At 35.4% G+C, this 24150-nt stretch overlaps 1 protein-coding gene across 3 annotated transcripts in view; it reads right to left on the reverse strand.

Moving 5' to 3' along the window:
* Positions 1-24150, reverse strand: part of cntn3a.2 (contactin 3a, tandem duplicate 2) — a 212462-nt gene that overhangs the window by 78814 nt on the left and 109498 nt on the right. For all 3 annotated transcript variants that reach the window (XR_012399022.1, XM_001340803.10, XM_073939892.1), the window contains exons 5-8: positions 23453-23545; positions 20327-20530; positions 10616-10718; positions 9919-10103 (exon numbers count right to left, since the gene is read on the reverse strand). Coding sequence is in view for 2 of the 3 variants with exons in the window: in XM_001340803.10 (XP_001340839.6) it covers positions 9919-10103; positions 10616-10718; positions 20327-20530; positions 23453-23545 (585 nt within the window). In the remaining variant the exon portion in view is untranslated. The remainder of the gene's footprint in view (positions 1-9918; positions 10104-10615; positions 10719-20326; positions 20531-23452; positions 23546-24150) is intronic.

The raw sequence follows: 24150 nt of genomic DNA on the forward strand, positions 1-24150 counted from the left end.
TTGCTCTTGGTTGTGTAAATTGCTTCCTTGTCCTCATTTGTAAGTCGCTTTGGATAAAAGGGTCTGCTAAATGACTAAGTGTAAATGTAAAAATTATGAATATATGAGGTATTTTACTGGCCATTTTCGAGTAATTAACTGTAAAATTGTGGCAAAGTCTAACAGTGTAGTTACTAGCTACTATGAGCTAGTATACTAGATACTAGCTACAATAATTATACATAATAGAGCAATTTACAAATTACAGTACATGTTAAAAGGGCTTGCCAAAGTACTCTTAAGATTGAGTTAGCAAAAAAAAAAAAAAAAAAACAGATCTTAATACCATTTGTAAACAGTCTTAGAGTCAAGTTTTGCTTAAGCCAGCATTCAATTTAGTTTGATCTAAAGTTGCCTTAAATACTGTACCCACACTTAAAGTAATTTTAGGCTTTGCTGAGACATGGACACTCTTTTATCTGATTAACTGGAAGCACAAAATGTCAATAATCACTTGTTCCATCTATCTTCCTGCCAATGGTAAAGGCGACAGGTTTCCATTCGTCCCTGCAATTCTGTAGCAGCCCTGTCTGGATCCATGATTGAACCGTCACACGGTGCTATAATGTGACACTCTCAACATGTTCAGCGCTGTTGATTTCCGACAGTCTCCCAAATATATTGAAAAGTCATCAGTCATTCTTTCTGCTAATGGCACTTGCAGGATTTGTGGCAACTAAGCACTTAATTGATCAATCGAAACCAAACACTGATAGACTCATTAAGTAAACTGATCAAGAATTAAGGGATTAGTTCACCAAAATATAAAACCGCTTTTATTATTCACTATCCCTCTTGTTGTTACAAATCCATTAGACCTTTGTTTATCATGAGAATTCAAACTGTGACTTCAGAGGTTCAACTGTAATCATACAAAGCTCTTTTGTATGGAAAAAACTGTGAATACTAGACCATTTTCAGACCAAAAATTATGATTTGAAAAAAAAAAAAAAAAAAAACACTGATTTGGTGGAGTGGTTTCCCTTTCCCACAGCTGTAGTCACTTTGCTATGTGAAGCAACTTTCACAACGGACATGGAAAGTTGTGCACTATGATATACATTCATTTCAATACCCATGCAAGGGAGGTTTCACTAGCTTCACTAGCTTGTATGTGTGTTGTGTGCAAATTTTGAAATAGCTCTATATTCCACTCTGTGGATATTACAATCATGTACATGCAAACTTTATTTATCTATAAATGAATTGCACATGCTCATCGGAAAAATAAGGTCTTCTAAAATATAGTGCAGACAAGGCATTTCTATGTATTCATGTTCCTAAAGCTTCAATAGTGCTGCTATGCTGTTTAGGTTAAGCTGGTAAAAAGATGCCTATTAGAATAATTAAATGTGTCGAGTTAATGTGTATGTATCGAGTAAATGACTTTATAATATTTGATGAATTAATACATTTTTTTTTAAAGCTATTTCATTTTCAGGTTTTGGCTTTCGGCTAAGCGCATGCAGAATTCCGGCCCACACTATAAAAAGCGATTACTTGACTTAAAATAAAAAAAAAAAAAAGAGTAAAAAAAAACTATGTGCATAGTTAGAAAAGTTAAGTCACTGGGCTTATAGAACTTTTCAAGTAACATCAACTTGTTGCTTTGAAGGCAATGGGTTAACCCTTTTTTAATGTAAAATAAATAACCATTAATCTGCATTCACAATGCAGATTTTTCATTACGGTGCATCCCGCAATACTGTAATTACAATATAACTTTGCTTGCCAATATCTTCTCTTCCATGACAGTTCAGGGTTCACATTCACAATGGACAGTATGACATATTGCTATTAGGGCCTACTCACACTATGCCATCCGTACCGTGCCCAGGCCCGTTTCCCGGATCGTTTGAGAAGTGTGAGTGCGCTGAATCACGCTCAAGCACGGTTCACTTGGCCCGCCCTGGCCCGGTTGGAAGAGGTGTGCCTGAGCGCGGTACACTTGGGCTTTGGCGCGGTACGCTTGTGTGTGAGTGCAAAACGTGCCAAAGCCCGAAACCGAAAGCGAGACGTGACTTTTAAGGGACTGTTTGATATGGATTTATTAATCATTCTTACTGTTCAGTGAAAGCAAACTGCCGTAGTTTATTAAAGACGCAAACTCCTCACAGCACGCCAGCTGCGCGCCTTCAGCAGACCTCCTCATTCCTGCAGCACGAGAGCTTAATGATTGTTTATGAGCGCCAAAAGTGGCGGATCTGTTCGGCGAAATATCTGACTGCGTGTCCCCGCATCCCTAAGGACTGTTTGGCGAAATATTTGACGGCATATCAAACGACTGAAATGATATAACTAGAGAAATCTCCACTGTGCTACTGAGTGAGAGCGTATGGCAAGCCGTTTTAGCATTTAAACCTTGTTCTGACTATCCATAAATATATTTAGAGATATCTCTAATTATATTTTGACTAGACATCTACAACTGTAATTCGACTATTAGTAAATTAATTAGAGATCTTCAAATATATTTGTAAATATCTCTAAATATGATGAATTAAAGACATCTCCAAATGTATTATGACTAGTAAAAACTCCAAGATATCTCTAATTACAATTGTGACTAGTCAAAACTCAGTTAGAGATATCTGCAAATATTTTTCAATGGAAGTCAATGGAGGAATATGACTAGTCATAATATATTTGCAGATATCTCCAATCTGATTTCGTACTAGTACAATTTTAATTGCAGATATCTCTAATTGTTATTCTGACTAGTCGAATTATAATTATGACTAGTCAAAATATAATTAGAGATATCTCTAAATATATTTATGGAGTCAGAACAAAGATTTAAATGCTAAAAAGGCTTGCCATAGAGAGCGCTTCTGAACAGCGCAGCAGCGATGACGTAAGCGTGCCGAGGCCCGATATGGTGTGAGCGCGGGCCGTCAGGGGAGACGGGAGGGGGGACAAGCGTGCTTTGGCCCGGTTCGAGGCAACTGTACCTAGTGTGAGTACGGCCTTAGAGTCAATAGGACAACACAACACACAAGCCTTGTGTTGCCTGTAATAATGTACACTCTGATCGGATGTGGGAGACAGGCAAACAATGTTGTTTTTGAAGAATTTTTGGCAAAATTAATATTTTGACAATGTTTTTTTATTCCTTTTCTGGACTTTTGGGTGGGTGGGGAGGGATGCACAGGACAACTGCACCACCACACACCAGATAGTGGTGGTGAAGAGACAGTGGTAGAGGCAATTCAGTGGATAGGCATGATTGAGAGGCTATGATGGGCCATTATGTAAGGAATTTAGCCAGGACACCAGGATTACACCACTACTCTTTACGAGAGGTGCCATGAGACTTTTAATAACCACAGGACCTCAGTTTAACGTCTCATCTAACATAACTGACAGTGTATTGCCGCCTTAACTATACTGGGGCATTAGCACTCACACAGACCGCAGGTTGAGCACCCCCTGCTGGCCTCACTAACGCCACTCCCAAAAAGCAACCTAGTTTTTCCATGTGGTCTCCCATCCAGGTACTGAACAGCCACAGCCCTACTTAGCTTTAGTGACTAACCGGTTTTGGACTGCATGTTGATATGGCTGTGGCCAAACACACCTGCACAAGCGTACGAAGGTCTTATTTGGTATACCAGAAACTTCTGTTGAGGCATGTTTAGAGCTAAATCCAAGCTTGGTGACCCCTGCTCACTATGGAGGAACAGGGAGCTTTCCGATTTGATTTTAATGTGTGTTTCGAAGTTAAAAAGAACTCTCAGAAGATTGAAATAACATGAGGTTAATTAAGAAAACAATTTTCATGTTTTGGGTAAACTAATCCTTATATAGAGCTGACTAACCTTGCAACTGTTACTGTTTACCTATGCTTTTTCTAAAGAGTTCACCATACTGCATTATACAAGAACGCGTGCACTCTGAACGAACCAAGAAGAAAAAAGCTTTCATGTTTTGAATCGTTCTTGGAGGCCAGGTCTTTTAGATGAAGGTGCAACTTTGACCTTCTTTTGAAAAAAAACTGGCCTCGATAAGTCATACGCAAACATTGAAAATGAGTGAACTCGCATGCACAATACCATTTCATCAGGGAGCTTAGAAGAGGTGTGTGCCCAGATGTGAGCAGAAAGAACACCTTTGAAATCCCAGCTGTCCAGAGCAATACCGCCATGCTGATTTGCACTCTAGTTTTGTTTGTATTGTATTTCACTAATGGGTTTCTTGGAGGGATTTTTCTTTCTTTTGTGTATACATACATTTTATTTGAATCAATAATACGTCACAAGTGAAAGGTTCCCATACCTACAAGATATCGAGCAGCTGTTCCTTTAACAATTGCCATGGGAAATATGCACTGCTTTTCTTAGATATTCAATCATTTTCTTTAGCATATAGCTGTAATCCTGCACAAAGCTGTTCTCCACATCATTAATATGCTCTTCTTGTTATTGTGTGGATGAAATATGACAGACTTGAGAAGGTAATGATTAAAACATACTTGCTTATAGTGCTTAATAATCCTTTGAGTCGTGTCACGTCTCCAAGAATAGGTCCATGAGTGCTTGAATGAAGGACGAGACCTACAATTTGTCAATATTTAAACAATGACTCTTTGAGCCAGACTTCGATGTCTGATTTGAAACAGAAGCGTGAGCTTATAAAACTAACCAAAAATAATGAATATATTGAAGAGTAAAATGGCAGAGATAATAAAAGATGGCCTAAATGCATTGTCTAATAATGAGTAGCGCTATTAACTAAAATATAATGATCATTAATAACACACCAGAGGTGAGAAAATGAGTTCTTCGTGCATGTGAATTTAAGCTGAAAAATCTATCAGCGCTCTGATTTATTATTGAACCTGAATATCAGAAAGTAAGTAAATGTGGTCAATATATTCATCCAAATACCCTAAAGTAAATAAATGCCATCTTTATTTAAAGAGCCCCTATATTGGATGTGTGAAAACGACCTTCCATGTATTGTGTAACACAGCTCTAAGTGAAGTCAAATATCCAGCTAAGGCTTAAATAGGAAAGTGTGCAGTGTTTAAAATTACTGATTCATTTATAAAAGAGTCGACTCATAGTGCTTCAAATGATTCACCTTAATAACGAGTCTTTAGCCCCTTTGGGGTGACATCGATACAAACTTAAGCTCCGCCCAATTGTTGCGCACGCAAACCCAGGAAAATTAAAACCTGCGCATTTGCTTTTTGTTTACTGTGAAAATGGTTATGTTCAGGTTTGGGGGTAGGGGTTAAGTGATCTGACGGTTAAATCAAAATTATTTACTTAATAAAAGAAAAGAAAGAAAGGACATTCATAAAAGCTTCCTGACATGAAAGATTCATAGATTATGTTTCTTAGTTGTATATGCATAATACATACATGTTATAGTGCTGCATGTAAAAATGGTACATTTATGTGTCTACACTTATAAAGAACGAGAAAGGCTGAATGTTTGTTGTATCTATTATCCATCTGCTGTCGCCATTCATCCTAAAACTAATAAACTGAATCTATTAAAATATATATATATCTATTTTATCATCATATGTCTTAAGCCTTATTAACTATTTTAAAATCCACCATCCCTCCATGCATACATCTTAAATCAATTAAATATCATATATCTGAATATATCCTTCCATTCATCTTCCATTTCATCATCATCCATCCATCCATCCATCTATCCATAATCATCACCATACATCTTTCTTAAAGCACATCAACATCATGTATCTTAATATAAATCCTTCCATCCATCTTTCAATTACATAATTATCATCTACCAAGCCATCCATCCATCTGTCCATCCATCCATCCATAAGCAAATAAGTACCATACACTGTATCTAAATGTGCATCAAATATCCAAATATGTATCCTATATCATCCATTCATCCATCCATCCATCCATCCATCCATCCATCCATCCATCCATCCATCCATCCATCCATCCATCCATCCATCCATCATTCCATCCTAAAGCAAATAAACATCATATATCTAAATAATTGTCCTTCCATCGATCTTCAAGGCCATATTTATCCATCCATCCATCCATCCATACTAAAGCAAATAAATATTTCAATCTGAATATACTTCAAATATCCAAATATACATCCTATATCCTCATCCATCCATCCATCCATCCATCCATCCTAAAGCAAATAAACATCATGAACTGTATCTAAATAAATGTCATTACATCTATTTTAAATTCCATAAATATCCATCCATCCATCCATCCATCCATCCATCCATCCATCCATCCATCCATCCATCCATCCATCCATTCCTTCTTGTATCCAAAAGCAAATAAACATCATACACTGTTTCTGAATATACATTAAATATCCAAATATGCATTCTATATCATCCATCCATCCATCCATCCATCCATCCATCCATCCATCCATCTTAAAGCAAAATACAAATCACATACCTAAATAAATGTCCTGTAATCAACCCTAAAGTCCATAATTATGCATCCATCCATACATCCATTCTTCAATCTTAAAGCAAAAAAACTTAATACACTGTATCTGAATACTAAAATATACATCCTATATTGTCATCCATCCATCCATCCATCCATCCATCCATCCATCCATCCATCCATCCATCCATCCATCCATCCATCCATCCATCCATCTATTCCTTCTTTGCTTCGTTCCTTCCAAACATCCATCCATCTATTTTTTATTATATCTCTATCTATGATTTGGCTGTGTAATAGCTGTAAATCTTGCCATTTGACACCTCTCTGGATCAACAAAACTGTCTCAAATTAGCATTTAGCACTGCTGAGTTTTGGCACGATGCAACATCGCTCTGCCAAATCCATTACGTGAGCTCCGTTTATTCAGGTCTTTACTATGCCATTATGGAAACTATAAGAAAAGCCTAGACAGGGCAGAAACTAATCATTAATTAATTCACTGTAGTTGTGAAATGACTAAACTGGCAGGATCTCTCATGGGAGATGCTGGCAAGAATCTGAATGGCCATGACAACAATATGTGTGTCAGGAATACATTTCAATGATAGAAGCAACAATATGGCAAAGAACAGCATTTGCGAGTGCTACAGATATCCTGTTAATCTGGTCAAACAATAGCCCAAATGAACACCACTCATAACGAGTATCTACTGTAGCACAACATCATCATGTACAGTACACAGTGAACCTTGATCTTTCCTCCAATATGTTTTGATGTTAGTAAGATTGAAAAAAGTGACATTAACGACATTTAAAATAAAAAGAAGTGATATATTGTCTGGATTGATGTTCAAAAATCTGGTAATAAACTGACAGTACATTTTTTGTTTTTGAAAATAACTTGTACATACAGTGCAGGAAATAAGTATTAAACAGTTAACTTTTTTCTCAGAAAACATATTTCTAAAGGTACTGTTGACTTGAAATTTTGACCAGATGTTGGTAACAACCAAAAACATCCATATTTGCAAAGAAAATAAATCGGATTAGTTACTAATTAAGTTATGTGTAATAAAATAAAATGACACAGAAAAAAAGTATTGAACACATGAAGAAAGGGAGATGTAGAAAGGCAGTGAATGCCCAGACAGGAGATTAAATCTTTCAGAATTAATTCAGCAACCTTCTGCCCTTCGCCATTGTAAATGAATTTGACTGCTTTAGTCCAACATATACTTTATCAGGATGATGAAGATGAAACCAGGGTGCACATTTTAGCAAGATAAAAATTGAAAACGCAGCCAAGGGAACTCTCAAATGCTTTTAGAGAAAGCAAATCAAGCTGTAGAATGGCCCACCCAATCACCTGACCTAAATCCAATAGAGAATACGAAATAAAAAATCAGATTTGACAGACAAGACCCACAAAGCCATCAAGATTTTTACACACTTTTAAAAAAACCCACCTAAGCAATGGATGTGACTTTATTATCCATATGAGAGACGTCTTTAAGCTGTCATCACCAACAAAACCCCTTTATATAAAGATATTAAATATATTTAAATATATAAATATTTTAATATATATAAGTATACTTAAATATAAATATAAATAAAGGTTTTAAAAATTTATTTAATACATTTCAGTAGGTCAGTCTATTCTCCTTGTGTCATTAAACTGTTATTACACATAACCTTTTTTTTTTCAGATTTTTTTTTATTATGTCATTTTCATGTTTGTATTGTTTGGGGTTTTATCAAAATCTAGTTTAATTCCACATCAACAGCTCCTTAAGAAATAATATTTCCAAAACTTGACATGTTGAATACTTCCCCCTCCACTGTACTATTTAAAATTACTTTAAAACTACAAGGAAAAGGCAAAAAAGTAAATCCAAAGCAACAATTTAAAACATGTTTATAAGCTGTAACTGTTTCATTGATTTATCAGAGCTATCAACTGATATAAAAACTATCTTAATGCTGATGTACAGACTAAATTGTTTGAAAATAGTCCGTTTGTGGCTTAAGGTAAATATATGATATGATAACACTTTAGTCTAAGTACAGTATTTTTATTCTTAATGGGTCACGAAACTCCAAAATGCAGTTTTTAAGACGCTGACAGTCATATGTATCCCACACTGCTAAAAAAAACACTATTAGGATACATCTATTTCACAAAAAAGTGAAAAGACGCAACTTGATTAATACGCATGATATAGCTTCGAAGACTGTTTTTACCTTTTACAGTGTTCAGAAAGACGCCACGTTGTGTTCCCAACCGTAATTCAAACAAGTAGAAGAAGAATTGTTTGGAGACATGGGTTGTCAGTGTTGCGATCATAAATGTGGTTTTGTTTATATTTCCCTTGATGAGAGGATCGCTTGCGTGTGGACCCACATGTGTAGATTACAGTGGGTTGCTAACATGCGACAAAAATATGATTGTAAGGAACAATTTTTACCCGAGAGCTTTTCGAAATGGGAAATGGTAAAATCCGGATCTGCCACTCATCTACTTTAAAAAAAATACACAGTTCCAGTTGGTGTTGATAGCCCTGTCTCTACAAATTTAGTAAGTGTGTGGTTAGTGTTCATTGTTTATGTTTATTCAGATGGCAAAGTTAGTTAGTATTGTCAGCAGTACTCTTTCAGTTTTTAAAGACATATCTTGGTCAAAATAATTTAGTTACTAAGTTTACAGTAATATCCCTACAATATTATGAACTAAAAATCTTCTCTTTCAAACAGCTCTCAGATCCGCTGTAAATGCTGTTCTCCAAAACACTGCCCATCTCCCCTGTGTCTGTGTTTGTGTTGCTGGTGTGAAAATCAGCATATGCATATAATGAAACTCCCCATTTCATGCAAACCCTTCCCTCTTTCGTCATTTGACACTCCCACCTAAACAAAGCTGAACTCACACACTTTCCTGACTTTTTTCAAACTAGAGGTGTGAAAACACCCTTTTGAGACAGGCGGGCTTCATAACCCTTCAACTACAGTGGCTATTATCAAGATGTTGGCTTTTTAAGTAGTACTTTGAAATGGCATACTATGATACTGCATGATTTTCCCTTACCTTAATAACTATTAATGAACAGCAAATTAGGAGTTGATTGAGCTAGAATTGTTTCAAACTATTAAAATGTCAAAAAGTGTCTCTGTTAAATTGCAGTTAAATTTGTAACATCAAAAGTCAACAGAGCAGAGATCAATGTTGCTCTGTTAAACAGCATTTAGGAAATATTTAAAAAAAGGAAAAAAATACTAGCCTGAGTGCAATTGTTTTGCCATAGCAAAACAAAACCAAAAAACTTTCATTGATTTTACTGCAAGACTCTACATATAGTATAATATTTTACCGCAAGAAATATGTGGTGAATTTAAATATCAAAATATAATCCTGCCATGTACACTACATTTAAATGTTCTCTAATTGAAATAATCATACCGTGGAAAGACAGTCGTCCTTGCACTGTGTTCTTTCCCATCTTGTTCTCTGCCACACATTCATAGCCTCCGGCGTCTTCCTGCTGGAAACTGGGAATCTCCAGAACTACATTTGAGTTCTTCATCTTCACCTTGCTGGGAAACGGCACTGCATTCGCCCTCCTCCATGTTATCTCTGGAACTGGGCTGAACGTAGTTGAAAAAAAAAAAAAAAAACTGCGGTGAGTAATCTTGCAAGAGAGAAAATGAAAAAGCTACAGAGAGAGAGGGGAAAAAAAGAAGCAGAGATACCGAAAATATGAAGATAGAGAACGTGAATTTTGTATAATTCCATTATATTGTAAATTACTGTCGTTCCCCCTCACATCTCAGCTCTAACATGCTAAATGAGTTACATTTTGCTCATAAGACACCATCTCATTTCTTTTTGCAAGAAAAACGTATATGGCTCATCCGCTAATGGGATCAATTGAGACAGAAAAATTGCCTCCAGGCAAAAAAAAAAAAAAATAGACTGTTATGTGGTATTTCCCAAACAGACTTTGACAAGCCTTTTTAAAAGGTGGCGAAAGGAGGTGGAAAAGGGCCAAGCTGAAAAACACATTAAGCTCAGTGACAGACTAGCATTAAAAGTCGGGATAGCCGTAAATGAGTGAATCGGCATCAGTAACTACAAAAGAGTGCAAAATTCCACTTACTTTCCCAAAGCAAAACACTCCAGTGTCACAACTGATCCTTTTGCTGCTGGAACCATATCAGAGAAATGAACCTCAATTTTAGGCTCATATTCCCCCATAACACCTATTAGGGGAGAAAACAAATGGTGTTTCAATACTTCCCCATTAATAATTCATTCATTGATTATGACTAATGCTAAAGAAAACATTATACTATATCAGGGGTGTCCAAACTTGATCCTGAAGGGCCAGTGTCCTGGAGAGTTTACCTCCAACCCCAATCAAACACACCCAAAGCAGCTAATCAAGTTCTTATTTTATATGCTAGAAACTTCCTGTCAGGTGTGTTGAAGCAAGTTGGAGCTAAACTCACCAGGAAACCGACCCCCCAGGATCGAGTTTGGACACCGTTGTACTATTTAGTAGGGCTGAGCTATATGACAAAAATCTCATATTGGGATATTATTAATCCCATTTCCTGATAACAATATATATCACAATGTAGCTCAATTTCCGTAAATTCAATACATTTTTTATTTATACAGTGGTGTGAAAAAATGTTTGCCCCCTTATATTTTGCCTGTCTGTTAGACTTTAATGTTTCAGATCATTTATAGTCAAAGATAGCACAAATAAACACATCACACAGTTTTGGAATTAAGGTTTTTATTCTTCACATTCCTGAGGTCAATTACTCTAGCCACATCCAGGCCTGATTACTGCCACAGCTGTTCCCAATCAACAAATCACTAAAATAGGACATGCCTGATAAAGTTGAGTAGACCAAAAGATCCTCAAAAGCTAGACATCATGCCAAAATCTAAAGAAATTCAAAAACACCGGGCTTAAAGTGTTTCGGCACAGTGCCGGATCTTCAGTGTGCGGCCTTGAGGGGATATATATATATATATATATATATATATATATATATATATATATATATATATATATATATATATATATATATATATATATATGTATATATATATATTTTTTTTTTTAAAGCCTGCGCATGCGGTTTAATTTGCGATGCTTAAAAAAATCAACTTACTATTTACACCTAGCTAACTTTAAATAGTAACAGTTTCTGACTCCAGTAAGCTACAAACACATATTATGTATCATTAGAAAGAAGACACTTTGATCTTTACTTTGGTAAAGGGGAAGTTACATGTTAGGGTTAGGGTTGTTTTTTCTTAAAAAAACACAGGAAAACATTAATGTAATGTCCTACAAAAAATGTGACTTGAAAAAAAATAATAATTTCATGAGTTTATATTTTAAATTTGATTGAGCAAGCATGCAAATGAGGTTTATGTAAAATGTTTTCTAAGACTATATCACTGTCCTTCTTTTCCTCCTACCGTCAGAGGCACTTCCTCAAAAACTACCATCACAAACTAAACCATTAACAGTTGCTGAATATTTTGGTCTAAATTCACAGTGCAGGTATCTTTGGAAAGAAGACACTTCTTTATTAACCATCATCTAGAGTTTATAATGCTCAAAATGAAAAAAAGTTATAGATGCTTAAGTAATGTAAATAAATTGCACCGCACTAAACATTTTATTGTTTCATAAACAAATATGTGAAATTAGTCCTGGCGAACACAGTTGAGTTGTCCTACGTATATGTTTTGAATTTGATGTCAATCGCATGCAAAATGAAATGTCTGGAATTATTTTCCTGAGACAATGTCTTGTGATTTTCTTGTAATTTTCACCCTTTCCTTGTTTGTGGGGAAGCAATCTGATAAAGGTTTCTAACAACTGTTTTATGGTGCTTTCACATCTGTGAACCAATTCATTTGTTCTGAAATGGGGATTAAAATTGTTACATTGTTGCTCTTTGTTCCGGGTGCAGTTCGCTTTCATACGGCAAAGTTTCTAAACGGATTGGTGTTTGACAGGGTGTGTGCGACGTGTCTGAAAAGCAAGGAGGGATGCGGTGGGGAGGGGTGAGAAGGGTGCGCAACTTATTTGAGGACCAGGAGGGAGACACGTGATTTTTGGGAGATTATCACTCATTTGCAGGCATCCGGAAGTCTGTGCATTTGCGGTAGACTCCCGACTTGGGATATCAAATTCCACTAATTCTTTAATTGTAAAATAATAGGCAGAAACATATAGTATGATTGAATGAAAAATCAAGAAATACTTTGGATTTGCTTGTCTTGTCAACAATAAAGGCATTGCGGCACTCCTCGTGTTTTGGAACGGAAAGGCGTGCTCTTTGTAATGGGCTCCTAAATGTGCAATAAATATTAGATAACTTAGGGGACAGTAACACGTGCAAACACATGTGTCTACAGATGTATTTTGCCAAAGAAGCAAAATGAAAGAAGGATATTTCTGGTTACAGTTTAACACAGATGAGTTGACATAAACCAGCCCTGCACGGAGCCGCATTATAAACGTAACAAACAGGCTATTGATGATTGAGTGTACAACCAACAAACCAACCTTTTTTTTTATTTAAAAAATCACAGTTATTTATAGTTCTTAAATAATAACAGTTTTTAAAATAGCGTACAGAACTTACGAATCAAATCATCGAAAGATTTTCTTTATTTTTGTGTACTGATAACTCCGCACCAAACAGGCTTTCATTTTATAGCTTATATATAGCTATAAAATGACTTTATAGCTTAAGTCAACATATAAGCCTTGGGGTTCATTGTCATTTTCTTTCATGACATGCAGCGCGCAGCCGCGAACACATGAATCGCGAGCGAGACAGAGGAAATAAGTCATATTCAGAAGACATAATCTTCAATATGATGACTTTTGTTAAAAATGTTGACAGAGGTTGTGTGAAATAATAATAATAACATCAACATTAATTAAATGCATATTTCCGGTGGAGCGATCGATTTGAGGTAGCCTGATAGATAGAAAAAAAAACATGTTTGAACAAACAGCAGACCCTCAGCCTCCTTCACTGTACCAGCTCCATCTTCTGGTCCAAATGTCTTAAATAGACAGAGTTTGCAGGACTTTGCTAAAAACGCAGAAAAAAGAACTAAGAAGTGATAATGGCCTTGAATTCACTTCTAATCTTCAGTTTAGCAGTTTAGTTCTTTAGCACTTTGAGCATGTGTTATTTAAGCACGTTAATCAGTTGTTATTGTTTAGAAGAAAACACTTTATTTGGCATAGAACTTTTAAATAAAGGGTGCAAAGAATAATCATTGATGAGAGTCTATCTCAGTCTCAGTTTACCAGTTTTTTAAAGGGCCATGACACCCCCTCTTTCGGTTAAAGTCTACTTCAGAATTTTTTCAAAAGATGCATGATTAATGGGCGTGGAGCTCCGCAAGCATCGGGCAGGAGTGGGCGTGGCCAGCAGGGGAGAAGGGGAGCGAATAACTGCTGTTGTCAGTTAGCTCACAAAATGAGACACAAAGAGGAGACTCATGAGTTTATAGTTTACAAAGTTAAAATGCAAAGAAATGAACAGTGATTTAATGCCCTGCTACATTTGTTATTCGTAATTTCATATACAGACAACCACAATTTATATCATTATAAAGATGTGTGTTCATGTAAACACTGTAAATGAGGACTTCTCCCTCAATCCCCGTATCCAGCAGACTCAGTGCAGCAGGTCTCCTGACCTGTCTATTTTAACCATTAACCCTGCTGGTAATCTGGAGGATTTAGGCAAACACAGCAGCACGGCGATGTGTCTGAATGTGAACGAACTCCTGATAAAAGACAGCGTCCGCCATTCTCTAATTCTCGTGCTGCTCTCCCGACAAAAATGCTAGCAGCACGCAGACAGCTTGCTGTATGATCGGCCCTGACAAGATCGCGGGGGAAAACATGCAACAAACCCCGTGGATGATGGAAACAAACGCATATGAGCCTTCATGAACGGCTAAATACTGTGCCGTGGTTTCCGTGTCTCTCAGCTCGGGCTTGACACTGGCAGGTCTGGCAGGTCTCATGAATAATTAAGCAGCCGGCTCTTCTCATAGGATAAGAAAACTCCGCTATGAATAATAATGAGAAACCGACGTGTCATCTTTGCACTTGCAGTTCTGCGCTACGTCGCCGATTTTGATCCCGCCCCAAAAATCATTTTAAACCCGGAAGCTGAAATTAGCTGACAAAAGCTCTAAATTATCCAGTTTTCCCCACAATTAAAGCTGACAGGTGCTAACATTGTCTTAACTGATGCTCAACACACACACACACACACATCTTTTAATATATAAAAAAAGTTCTCCGGGGTGTCCTGAACCTTTAAGCACTTTAAGTTCTTCTTACTTTATTTTTGTTGTTATCGTCAATATTTGAAGTAAGTTTTTTTTTGTCCCTCCACCCCATCAGAATTTTTTTTACCCCTTTAACCCCTGAAAACAAATGAAAAAGAAAATATTTGAGATCTACTAGTCTGGAAAAGGTTGTAAAGCCATGGGACGGCAAATTTCTATGAACAATAGAACAGTGAAGAACTTTCCCAAAAGTGACCAGCCAGCCAAAACTACCCCAAGAGCGCATTGACAACTTATCCAAGAGGTCACAAAAGACCCCACAAAGATATAAAAAAAATAAATAAATAAAAATCAGGTTTCACTTGTCTCCGTTTAGGTGAGTGTGCATGACTCCAACATAAGAAAGAGACTGCACAAAAATGTTTTTTAAGACAAAAGCCACTGCTGAACAACAACAACAAAACCTTAAAGTCTCGTCTCAGTTTTGTCAGAAAACATCTTGATGATCCCATAACTTTTGGCAAAATAGGTAATCTGTATAATTAAAGTGTGACAAACATGCAACAAAAAAAAGACAAAAAAAAAAGAAAAACAGTAATTGCAAAACACTTTTTCACACAACTGTATATATTGCCAACGAGACTACAATATATAAACTGTACAACTTTCTCACAATGCGGAAATTTTGTTTCTGTCTTTCTATAATATATAGATTTCTGAAAACAGTGTGACACCACAAAATAAAGAGTAGAGCAAAATATGAAACTTTTTATTTTGATATAAATATTGTATACATTTTGCACAGTCCTACTACAAAGTAGATACGACAGAGTGTTAGTAGGTGAACAGCTGCTTTTCTTGAGAACGAGCCGCTAAAACAAAGACAACAAATAATTTATACCAATCTGTAGTCTGGCACAACATTGGAGAGGTGTGGTGTTTGCTGAAGTTTCTACAGTGTTGGTAAATATTTCATCCAGCCATTGTTTATGTTTGCTTTATAGCAAAGTATATTTAGGACTGTGAAAGCAATTCTTGGAGAGAAAGCTGTTTTGCCTATGAAGCTCTGGCTCTTACATGCACTGTCTAAGACTAATTTACACCATCTCATTATGTTAAAACAGACATTTGCGTGGAAAGCGCCGTCATCTTGACACCAGAGAAAGTGTTCTTAGTGTTACTTTTATATGTTAAAATAAATAGTGCTATATTTAAAGTCTATATAAAAAGACGGGAGATCTAAATAATATTATATTTAAATTCCTGAGTGCATTCTATAAAGCAATCAAGATTATTGCAATATGGGGATACCAATTATATTAATTATTGCAATAGTAATTATATATAGTTGTTATTGTGAGCTGATGAAAACAAACCTCAAATGCATTAAATAAAACACATTTAATAGCCAATGAAAGTTCCATGAAAGTTCACATGTTCATTCATTTTCTTCCACTTACTGTATTTAGGGCCGAGTCTTGCAAGTTTACAATTTCAATCATCACTTTCCTTCAGCTTAGTCTCTATTTCAGAGGTCACCAAAGCGGAATGAACTGCCAACTATTCCAGCCTATGCTTTTTACTTAGCGGATGCCCTTCCAGCTACAACCCAGTACACACTCACTTACACACACTCTCATACTCATATACAAGGGCCAATTTAGTTTATTCAATTCACTTGTAGCGCATGTCTTTAAACTGGAGCAGTTTAATCCACAAGAACACAGAGATAACATGCAAACTCCAAACAGAAATGCCAACTGGTTTAGCGGAGACTCGAACCAGCGACCTTCTTAATGTGAGGAAACACCACTAAGCCACCATGCTGCACAGTTTACGATTTATAAAGAAAAAAAAAACACAAGCCAGGAATCGAGTTTCACACTAAGAAAATCTGTCTAATTGGGGGTGAAAAATACAGTAGAAAACATTTCTTTTCTAAATTTTACAGTAAACTACCCTATTTCATTGACTTATAGTGTTATACACCAGTGTTTTGTATCTACACGTCACATATTTATGTATTTAAAAGAGCCATAGTAATGTCAACAAAAAGCATAACAATTGAAGTGCCAGGGAATTCTGGGAAAGTTAGTTTACAGTTGTTGTTATTAACCCTATATATTACGGAAACGTACTGTTTAGCAGCTTACAGATGATACTGTAGCATTTGTACAGTCTTATTTTACCGTCTAAAGGTAACCCCGCGGGTCTTACGCCACCCAATCAGCTCCAAGCTGGTATCGAACCGGTGAACTTCCACATGGGAGTCAGTTGCTCTAACAGGGAGGCTAAACCATGGCCTCTAGCGTCTGTCGCAAGAGCACCTTTAGAGGTCAGAGGAGTGAGGTTTACCTGCACAGCACTTACTAGCTGGCCTCAGTTACATAACTCAGGGTTGTCAACTTAATTCCTGGAGGGCCGCAGCCCTGCAAAGTTTAGTTTCAACCCTGATTATACAAACCTGATTAAACTAATTGAGTTATTTAGGCTTGTTTGAAACCAACAGGTAAGTGTGTTGGAGAGGGTTGGAATTACACTGTGCAGGGCTGCGGCTCTCCAGGAATTGAGTTTGACATCCCTGATCTAAATAATAATAAATAATAATTATATATATATATATATATATATATATATATATATATATATATATATATATATTTTTTTTTTTTTTTTTTTTTTTACGTGTATATTGGTACACTAATTATGATTCTTCTTCAAATGTTTCCCAACTATTTTCCAAGTATTGTTTAATAGAGAGATCAACACTTTTTTATAGATAACTTTTTTTTTTTATAGATCATTTATAACAATTAATTTCTTTTGTCTTTGCCATTATAACAGTACATCATATTTTACTAGTTACTAGTTGCAAGATATAGTTTTTAGATGGCTCAGTGGTTAGCACTGTCACCTCACAGCAAGACGGTGACTGGTTTGAGTCCCGGTTGGGTCAACTTTCCTGGTTGAAATTTGGCATTTCAATTTGGAGTTTGCATGTTCTCCCCATGTTCACGTGGGTTTTCTCCAGGTGCTCCGGTTACCCCCACAGTCCAAAGACATGCGCTGTAGGTAAAATAAATAAACTAAATTGGCCGCAGTGTATTAGTGTGAATAAATGAGCATATGGCTGTTTCCCAGTACTGGGTTGCAGATGGAAGGGCAGCCGCTGTGTAAAACATAAGCTGGAATAATTGGTGATTAATTCCACTGTGGTGACCACTAATAATTAAAAGGATTAAGCCAAAGGAAAATATATAAATAGTATTTAGCTTAAATTACTATTTAAATGCTTAAATATGTTAATAAGTTAACTAGACATGTTATATAATTAATGTATTTCATATTTCTAATTAAATTAATAAATAAACTTACAATCTTAAGTTGGGTTTATTCTTGAAGTTTTAAAATAAGTCATATGTAAAAGTGAACCAAATGAAACCCTACCACTATTATCTTTATCTATCTAGATACATGTTCCATTAAAAAATTTAGTTTGAGAAGTTTATTAAATATTTAATATTACTCTAGCAGGGCTGTAAGTTAATGATGCTTTAATCATATATTTTTTTTACTTCATAAACAGAATTAAAGCACTTTATTTAGCAAAATATTATATTTACAAGATGAAAGATAGAGTCAACCTTCACCCAGGCTCATATAACAAGAGTTTTTGAATAATTAAATCTGGTTGCACATCGAGGAATCCTCAAATCTGTAAGCTGAGGCAAATTACTTATCGCAGTACAAGATATTATTAATGTTTTATTTGTCCATACACTTATTCTGAGGGCTCTTTTTTAAAAATCTAAGCATAAAGTCTAAAACGCATGGTGGAAAAGCATCAAGGGCATGTTTAAATCGACTTTTGCTTTTTTAAGGCCATGGCGCATGGTCTAACGGTGTGCTGATTCTTTTACTGAGTTATGGGTGTGTTTTGAGCACAATGTGCATTAAACCAGTCAGAGTCTCATCTCCCATTCCCTTTAAGAGTCAGTTGCGTTGCGCCATGGCACATTTGTTATTTACATGACAGACTATGTAGAGTGAACGCTTCACTAGCGAGAAAAATTAAACAGAGCATCTGCAGTGTGAGAATAAAGAACGAGCCGCCTCCATTCTGCCTCTTTACTTTCTCTTTACATTTACTCCTTTACTTTACAGATTTACTTTCATGAATTAATAAGAAACAATTTTGTACGCACTCCACTGAAGAAATTAATTAGTCTCCATATTGAATTACATTTAAGTGCATTTTTGTAGTTTGTTTCAAAAATATTTCTTAATTCAGTTCTAATTTCCAGCAAACGAATAAATGAACAATAATAATGAAGTGTGTTCAAACAACTGAGTAATATCCAAACACACGTCCTATTCTTATGCCCCATACGGTGATGCAAAAATCTCCAAAACCCGACAGGTTGACAAATCTATTCAAACAAATATAAATATGCATATAATAAAAAATACTGCTAATAATAATATTATAGAAATGCAAATTGTCATTAATAAACTGACAAAGGCCCACCTGAGGTGAAGAAAGCATAGAAGTTTTTATATTTATTTGGAAATGTGTAAGTTTTTAAGAATTTTTAAAGAAATATTTAATATTTTATTTATATTAATTTTTGTGTATTGCTGTACATCCTCTGTGTATTAAGCAACGTGTAAGCATTTGGACTCACATAGGCGCATAACAAACTCGCTCTGTGCAGGACTTTGGACCAGCTTTTAGTTGGCCAAAGACAGTCTATTACCCAAAATAGCAACGCGCCAACAATACGCCTCAACACACCTCCTTTTTAAGACCACCACACCCATGAGTCCACAATGTGGTGTAAACAACGTTTCGAAAAACATGAAAATTATGGTTGTGCTGGTCTGAAAATAGCAACAAATCACGCCAAACATGTCTTGTGCCTTGTTGCGCTGGCTGTATAATTGTAAATGCAATTATTGATTTAAAGGCAAATCTTTCACTGACTTTTGTGAGAATACAGATCCAATCTTTGTCCTAATCATTGCGATATTAATTTTAAAAATACAATTAACAAAATGTGATACAAAATAAATATAATAAATTATTATTATTTTTGCTTTTGTTACATAGTTTAATAAATATCTCAGTTCCAGAAATTTTTAATTTTCTGCTTATTTTTTTTGATGTGTCATGCTTTACAGGGTTAAAATCCTAAATATCATACATGTTTAATATCATATAAGGGCAGTCTAAATGTGCTCTAAGCAGGTCAGTGGTTTACGTGATTTGTAAATGCCTCAAAACCCACAAAAGTATCTAAACAAGAGTTTTTTTCCTCAGACAGTGAGAAGAGGTAAATGAGGGATAAATCAGCCTAAAACTCCTGTACTGTGAACCCGGCTTAAGCGTTCTGACACAATCCTCCAAATGCATTAACAGGTCAATCAAACCTTTTAACTGCTGCTATGATTCAGCTTCTGCTGCCTACTAAATTGGAAAACACCAGGAAAAAAAAAAAAAAAAGTAATTTACCATCCGTTCGTAGTACCAGAGGTGTCGGGGAGCTGAGGACTTTGCCTTTAGTGATGCGGTTTACCACCACACACGTGTAGTTGCCCACATCCGAAGGCTCCACTTTGGCGATGTAAAGGTTTCCCGTCTCCTGAGAGACAAAGCGTCGATTGTCTTGCTGAACAAAGTAAGGGTACTCGTTAAAGACCCATGCAAATGAGAGGTCTGGAAAGAAGAAGGGCACAGAACATATATAATTCAAAACAAATCAGCTCTTTGAAAATGAGACATACTTTGTACTTTTTTTAGAATTATCAACACAGTCTCAGATTTTAATAGCACTTCTGAAGTCTGACCCAAGTTGATCCAAAATCCCAAATCACATGGTGAAACTGTGTTGCACACATTTTTATAAAATACAAACAAATAAATAAACAAATAAATAAATAAATAAATACATCAATAAAATAAATCTGACCCATTGGTGTCAATTTTATATACTAAAAAGATTAAAAGAGACTTACACAATTCATTAATGACATTCAATCCTACAAATATGTGACCCTGGACCACAAAACCAGTCCTAAATGTTTTTTTATTTATTATTATTATTTTTTATTATTGAGATATATATATATATACTGTATAATCTGAAAAATATGTAAATAATGTATTTGAAAACCTACATTTTCGAAGGTTAAAATATTGGTGACACTTCAAAATAATGGTCCATAAGTTAATGTTAATGTACTTACTAACATGAAAAAGCATGTTAGTAAATAAATTTATTCTTATATTTCAAAAATTCAGACTTAGATAATGCTTGACTATAATAGCAGGTTTGACATGCTGTCCCGGGAGAGAACCCTGAGTTGAGAGATAAATAAGCCCAAGGTTCCCGATTGGTCATATGGCATTAGGAGGGATACGAGGTCAAGTATTTTTCAAGAGCCCCCCAGTTTGTATTTTTACTAATACTTTGGTTGATAAGTTGGTTCTATAAGAATTGATTCAGTATGTATGTGTTAAGTGCTTGTGACTTTTATTAATTCGCTTATGTTTTTAGACTGTGGGAGGAAACAGGAGTACCCAGGGAAAACCCATGGGAATACGGGGAGAACATGCAAACTTCACACAGAGAGTGCTGACTGGCTCAATTAGAACTTGAACCCTATTCCTTCTGCTGCGAGGCAGCAGCGCCAGCCACTGAGCCGTCGTGTTGCCCAAAGCTGAGGTGGAGGGAGAAAGAAAGGATGGGGGGGGTTTCCAAAACAAAGATGGGGAAGGGAATGAAGTTCAGGCAGGATATTTATAGTGATTTTGGAATGATGTGATAGGCTAGCTAATGATTAGCGTAGTCAATCATATCACATGGTCCTCTCAAAATTAGTTTGTGAAATTTCACGTTAATTTTTTTATGTTATTTAAGTTAAATAACATAGTTTCAGGGCATCCGCTGCGTAAAACATATGCTGGATAAGTTGGCGGTTCGTTCCACTGTGGCAACCCCAGATCAATAAATGGGCCAAGCCGAAAAGAAAATGAATGAATGAATTACCATCCACCTACTTTTATGTGCATTTTGAATTTGCGCATGAAAAATGTTTGATGGAAACACCACGATGTTCATAAAGTTTGAAAATACGCATAAAAAATGTAATGGCATAAGTATAAACTTATGAAGTATAAAGTAGTATAAAGTAGCATAAATTTTTTTATTCAATAAGAAAAAAAAAATCGCATAAACTATGACAGAAACACTTTTACTGAACAAAATCCAGTATGTGCATTAAAAAAGTCATGTGAAGATCATGTGATGATACATTTCCATTTAAGTATTGGTGTCATTATATTATTAACTACTTCCAGAACTGTCAAAATCATCTGTGCTTCGCGTCTGTGCTCCACACGTTCAATGCATGCTGGAGTTGTCTTATATGGCACAAGTATATTCTTAAATTAAAAAAAGATTTACGCAGCTTCTCTATCCACTGCAAATTCCATTTTTTTTTTTTGATATTTGGCCTCAGTTAATCAGGTGAGGATTTCATTTGCTTTGACTTGTTTGATGGAAACGTTGCTTTATTCGCACATCTTTTAAGCGATAATCCAGTATTCCTATGTAAATTTAATTTGCATCTTTGGATGAAAACACGGCTAGTGAATGTTGAACTATGATTCATAAATGCTACACAAGATTATTTCTACTTAATGTTAGTAAATACATTAATTGATATACCATTATTCTAAAGTGTTACAAAAATACTCAGAAAATCAACTTTAAAGTTGTCTACATGAAATGGCACATTTACAGAATACTTTCATGAAAGATGATCTTTACTTAATATTCTAATGATTTTTGGAATAAAAAACATAATTTTGATCTATATAATGTATTTTTTAGTGTATCCCAAAAAACACCTGTGTAATATGGGTCTCATGAATCACGTGTGGTCCAGGGTCCAACATGCAAAGCATTTTAGAGGCTTCAAGATGCAAGAAACACTTGAAAAGCTTGTGCGTGTATATATAGTGTTAAAGGGATCGTTCACTCAAAATGAAAATGCATTCATTATTTACTCATTTTTCATTTTTTTTATGAGTTCCTGCTACTTGTAATCATGAAATATATTTTGAAGATGAAAAACTGTAACCATTGACTTCCATAGTAGAAAAACCTCCCAAATAATATGGATGTCAGTGATTGCAGTTCAATTCAATCCGATTCAATTCATCCTTATATCTTTAGTGCTTTTACAATGTAGATTGTGTCAAAGCAGCTTAACACAGAAGTTTTAGTAAATTGAAACTGAGTCAATACAGTTTTCAGAGTTTAAATGCAGTTGTTGATTACAGAGTTGATGACAGTTGTCTAGATTTCTTAAAAATATCTATTTTAATATATATAAATAAGTCGAACAAGTTTGAAACAAGTTAAGGATGAGTAAATATCTAGTACTATTTCTTTAAGGTGTTTGCATCATATGTCCTCTAAAAGTCTGCAATCTCTTAGTATTCAAACCACATGCTAAATCCCATGAAGCAAAGAGATAAAAGTCAAAACTCTTTATTTCACACATGTGTAAAGCATTTCTATGCAAGTATAAACTATAATTTTAAAAAAAAGTATCCCTATAAAAGGCTTACCTCCTGCATATGATGGCGTACCACAAAGTAAAACTACCCCCTGGCCTTCTCGCACTGAGACAGCACTTCTTGTTTGAGTTTTTAAATTCAAGTCTGAAAGGCATAAAAAAGCAGTCAGAAGATACAGCAGTGCCAGACATGAGCATGAGAATAATAATAATAATAAAAAAACACCTTAGAGCTGATTTCTTTTTTCTTAGCTTAACATGTTGAGACAGCTACTGTATAAGTAGACTAGTCGAAAGTTAATTCACCCCAAAACAATGCATTTCTATAGTTTATATCAGCTTTATGATCACAGTATTGCAGCTATTAATACTTTATGTTTCCGGCATATTACAAATTATTCACTTTAATGGAAATGATCAAGTGTTAAGATTTAAAAAAAAAATTTATATAAAAACAAGGCTCAGGAACTGGATGTGCTTCCATTATCAACAAAATATCTTGTTTTTGAAATGAAACTCTTGATGCAAATAAACCGTGACAGCATAAGGTTGTTAAAACAATTTCATGATGATTCCATAGCACACCCAAAGCTAAATGTGACGTAAAATTGGCTAGCTATCTAAATCTGACAAACAAAACCAAGTCTGTAGTAGCAAAAGCTGTTTACTCCAGCGAATCCCAAAGCATTCATTGTATAAATTCTTTCTTCAGCAAATAATATTGCCTTTCAATATGTTTGAAAGCAGATT

Source organism: Danio rerio, chromosome 23 (assembly GCF_049306965.1).
Source record: "Danio rerio strain Tuebingen ecotype United States chromosome 23, GRCz12tu, whole genome shotgun sequence".
Taxonomy (NCBI): Eukaryota; Metazoa; Chordata; class Actinopteri; order Cypriniformes; family Danionidae; genus Danio; species Danio rerio.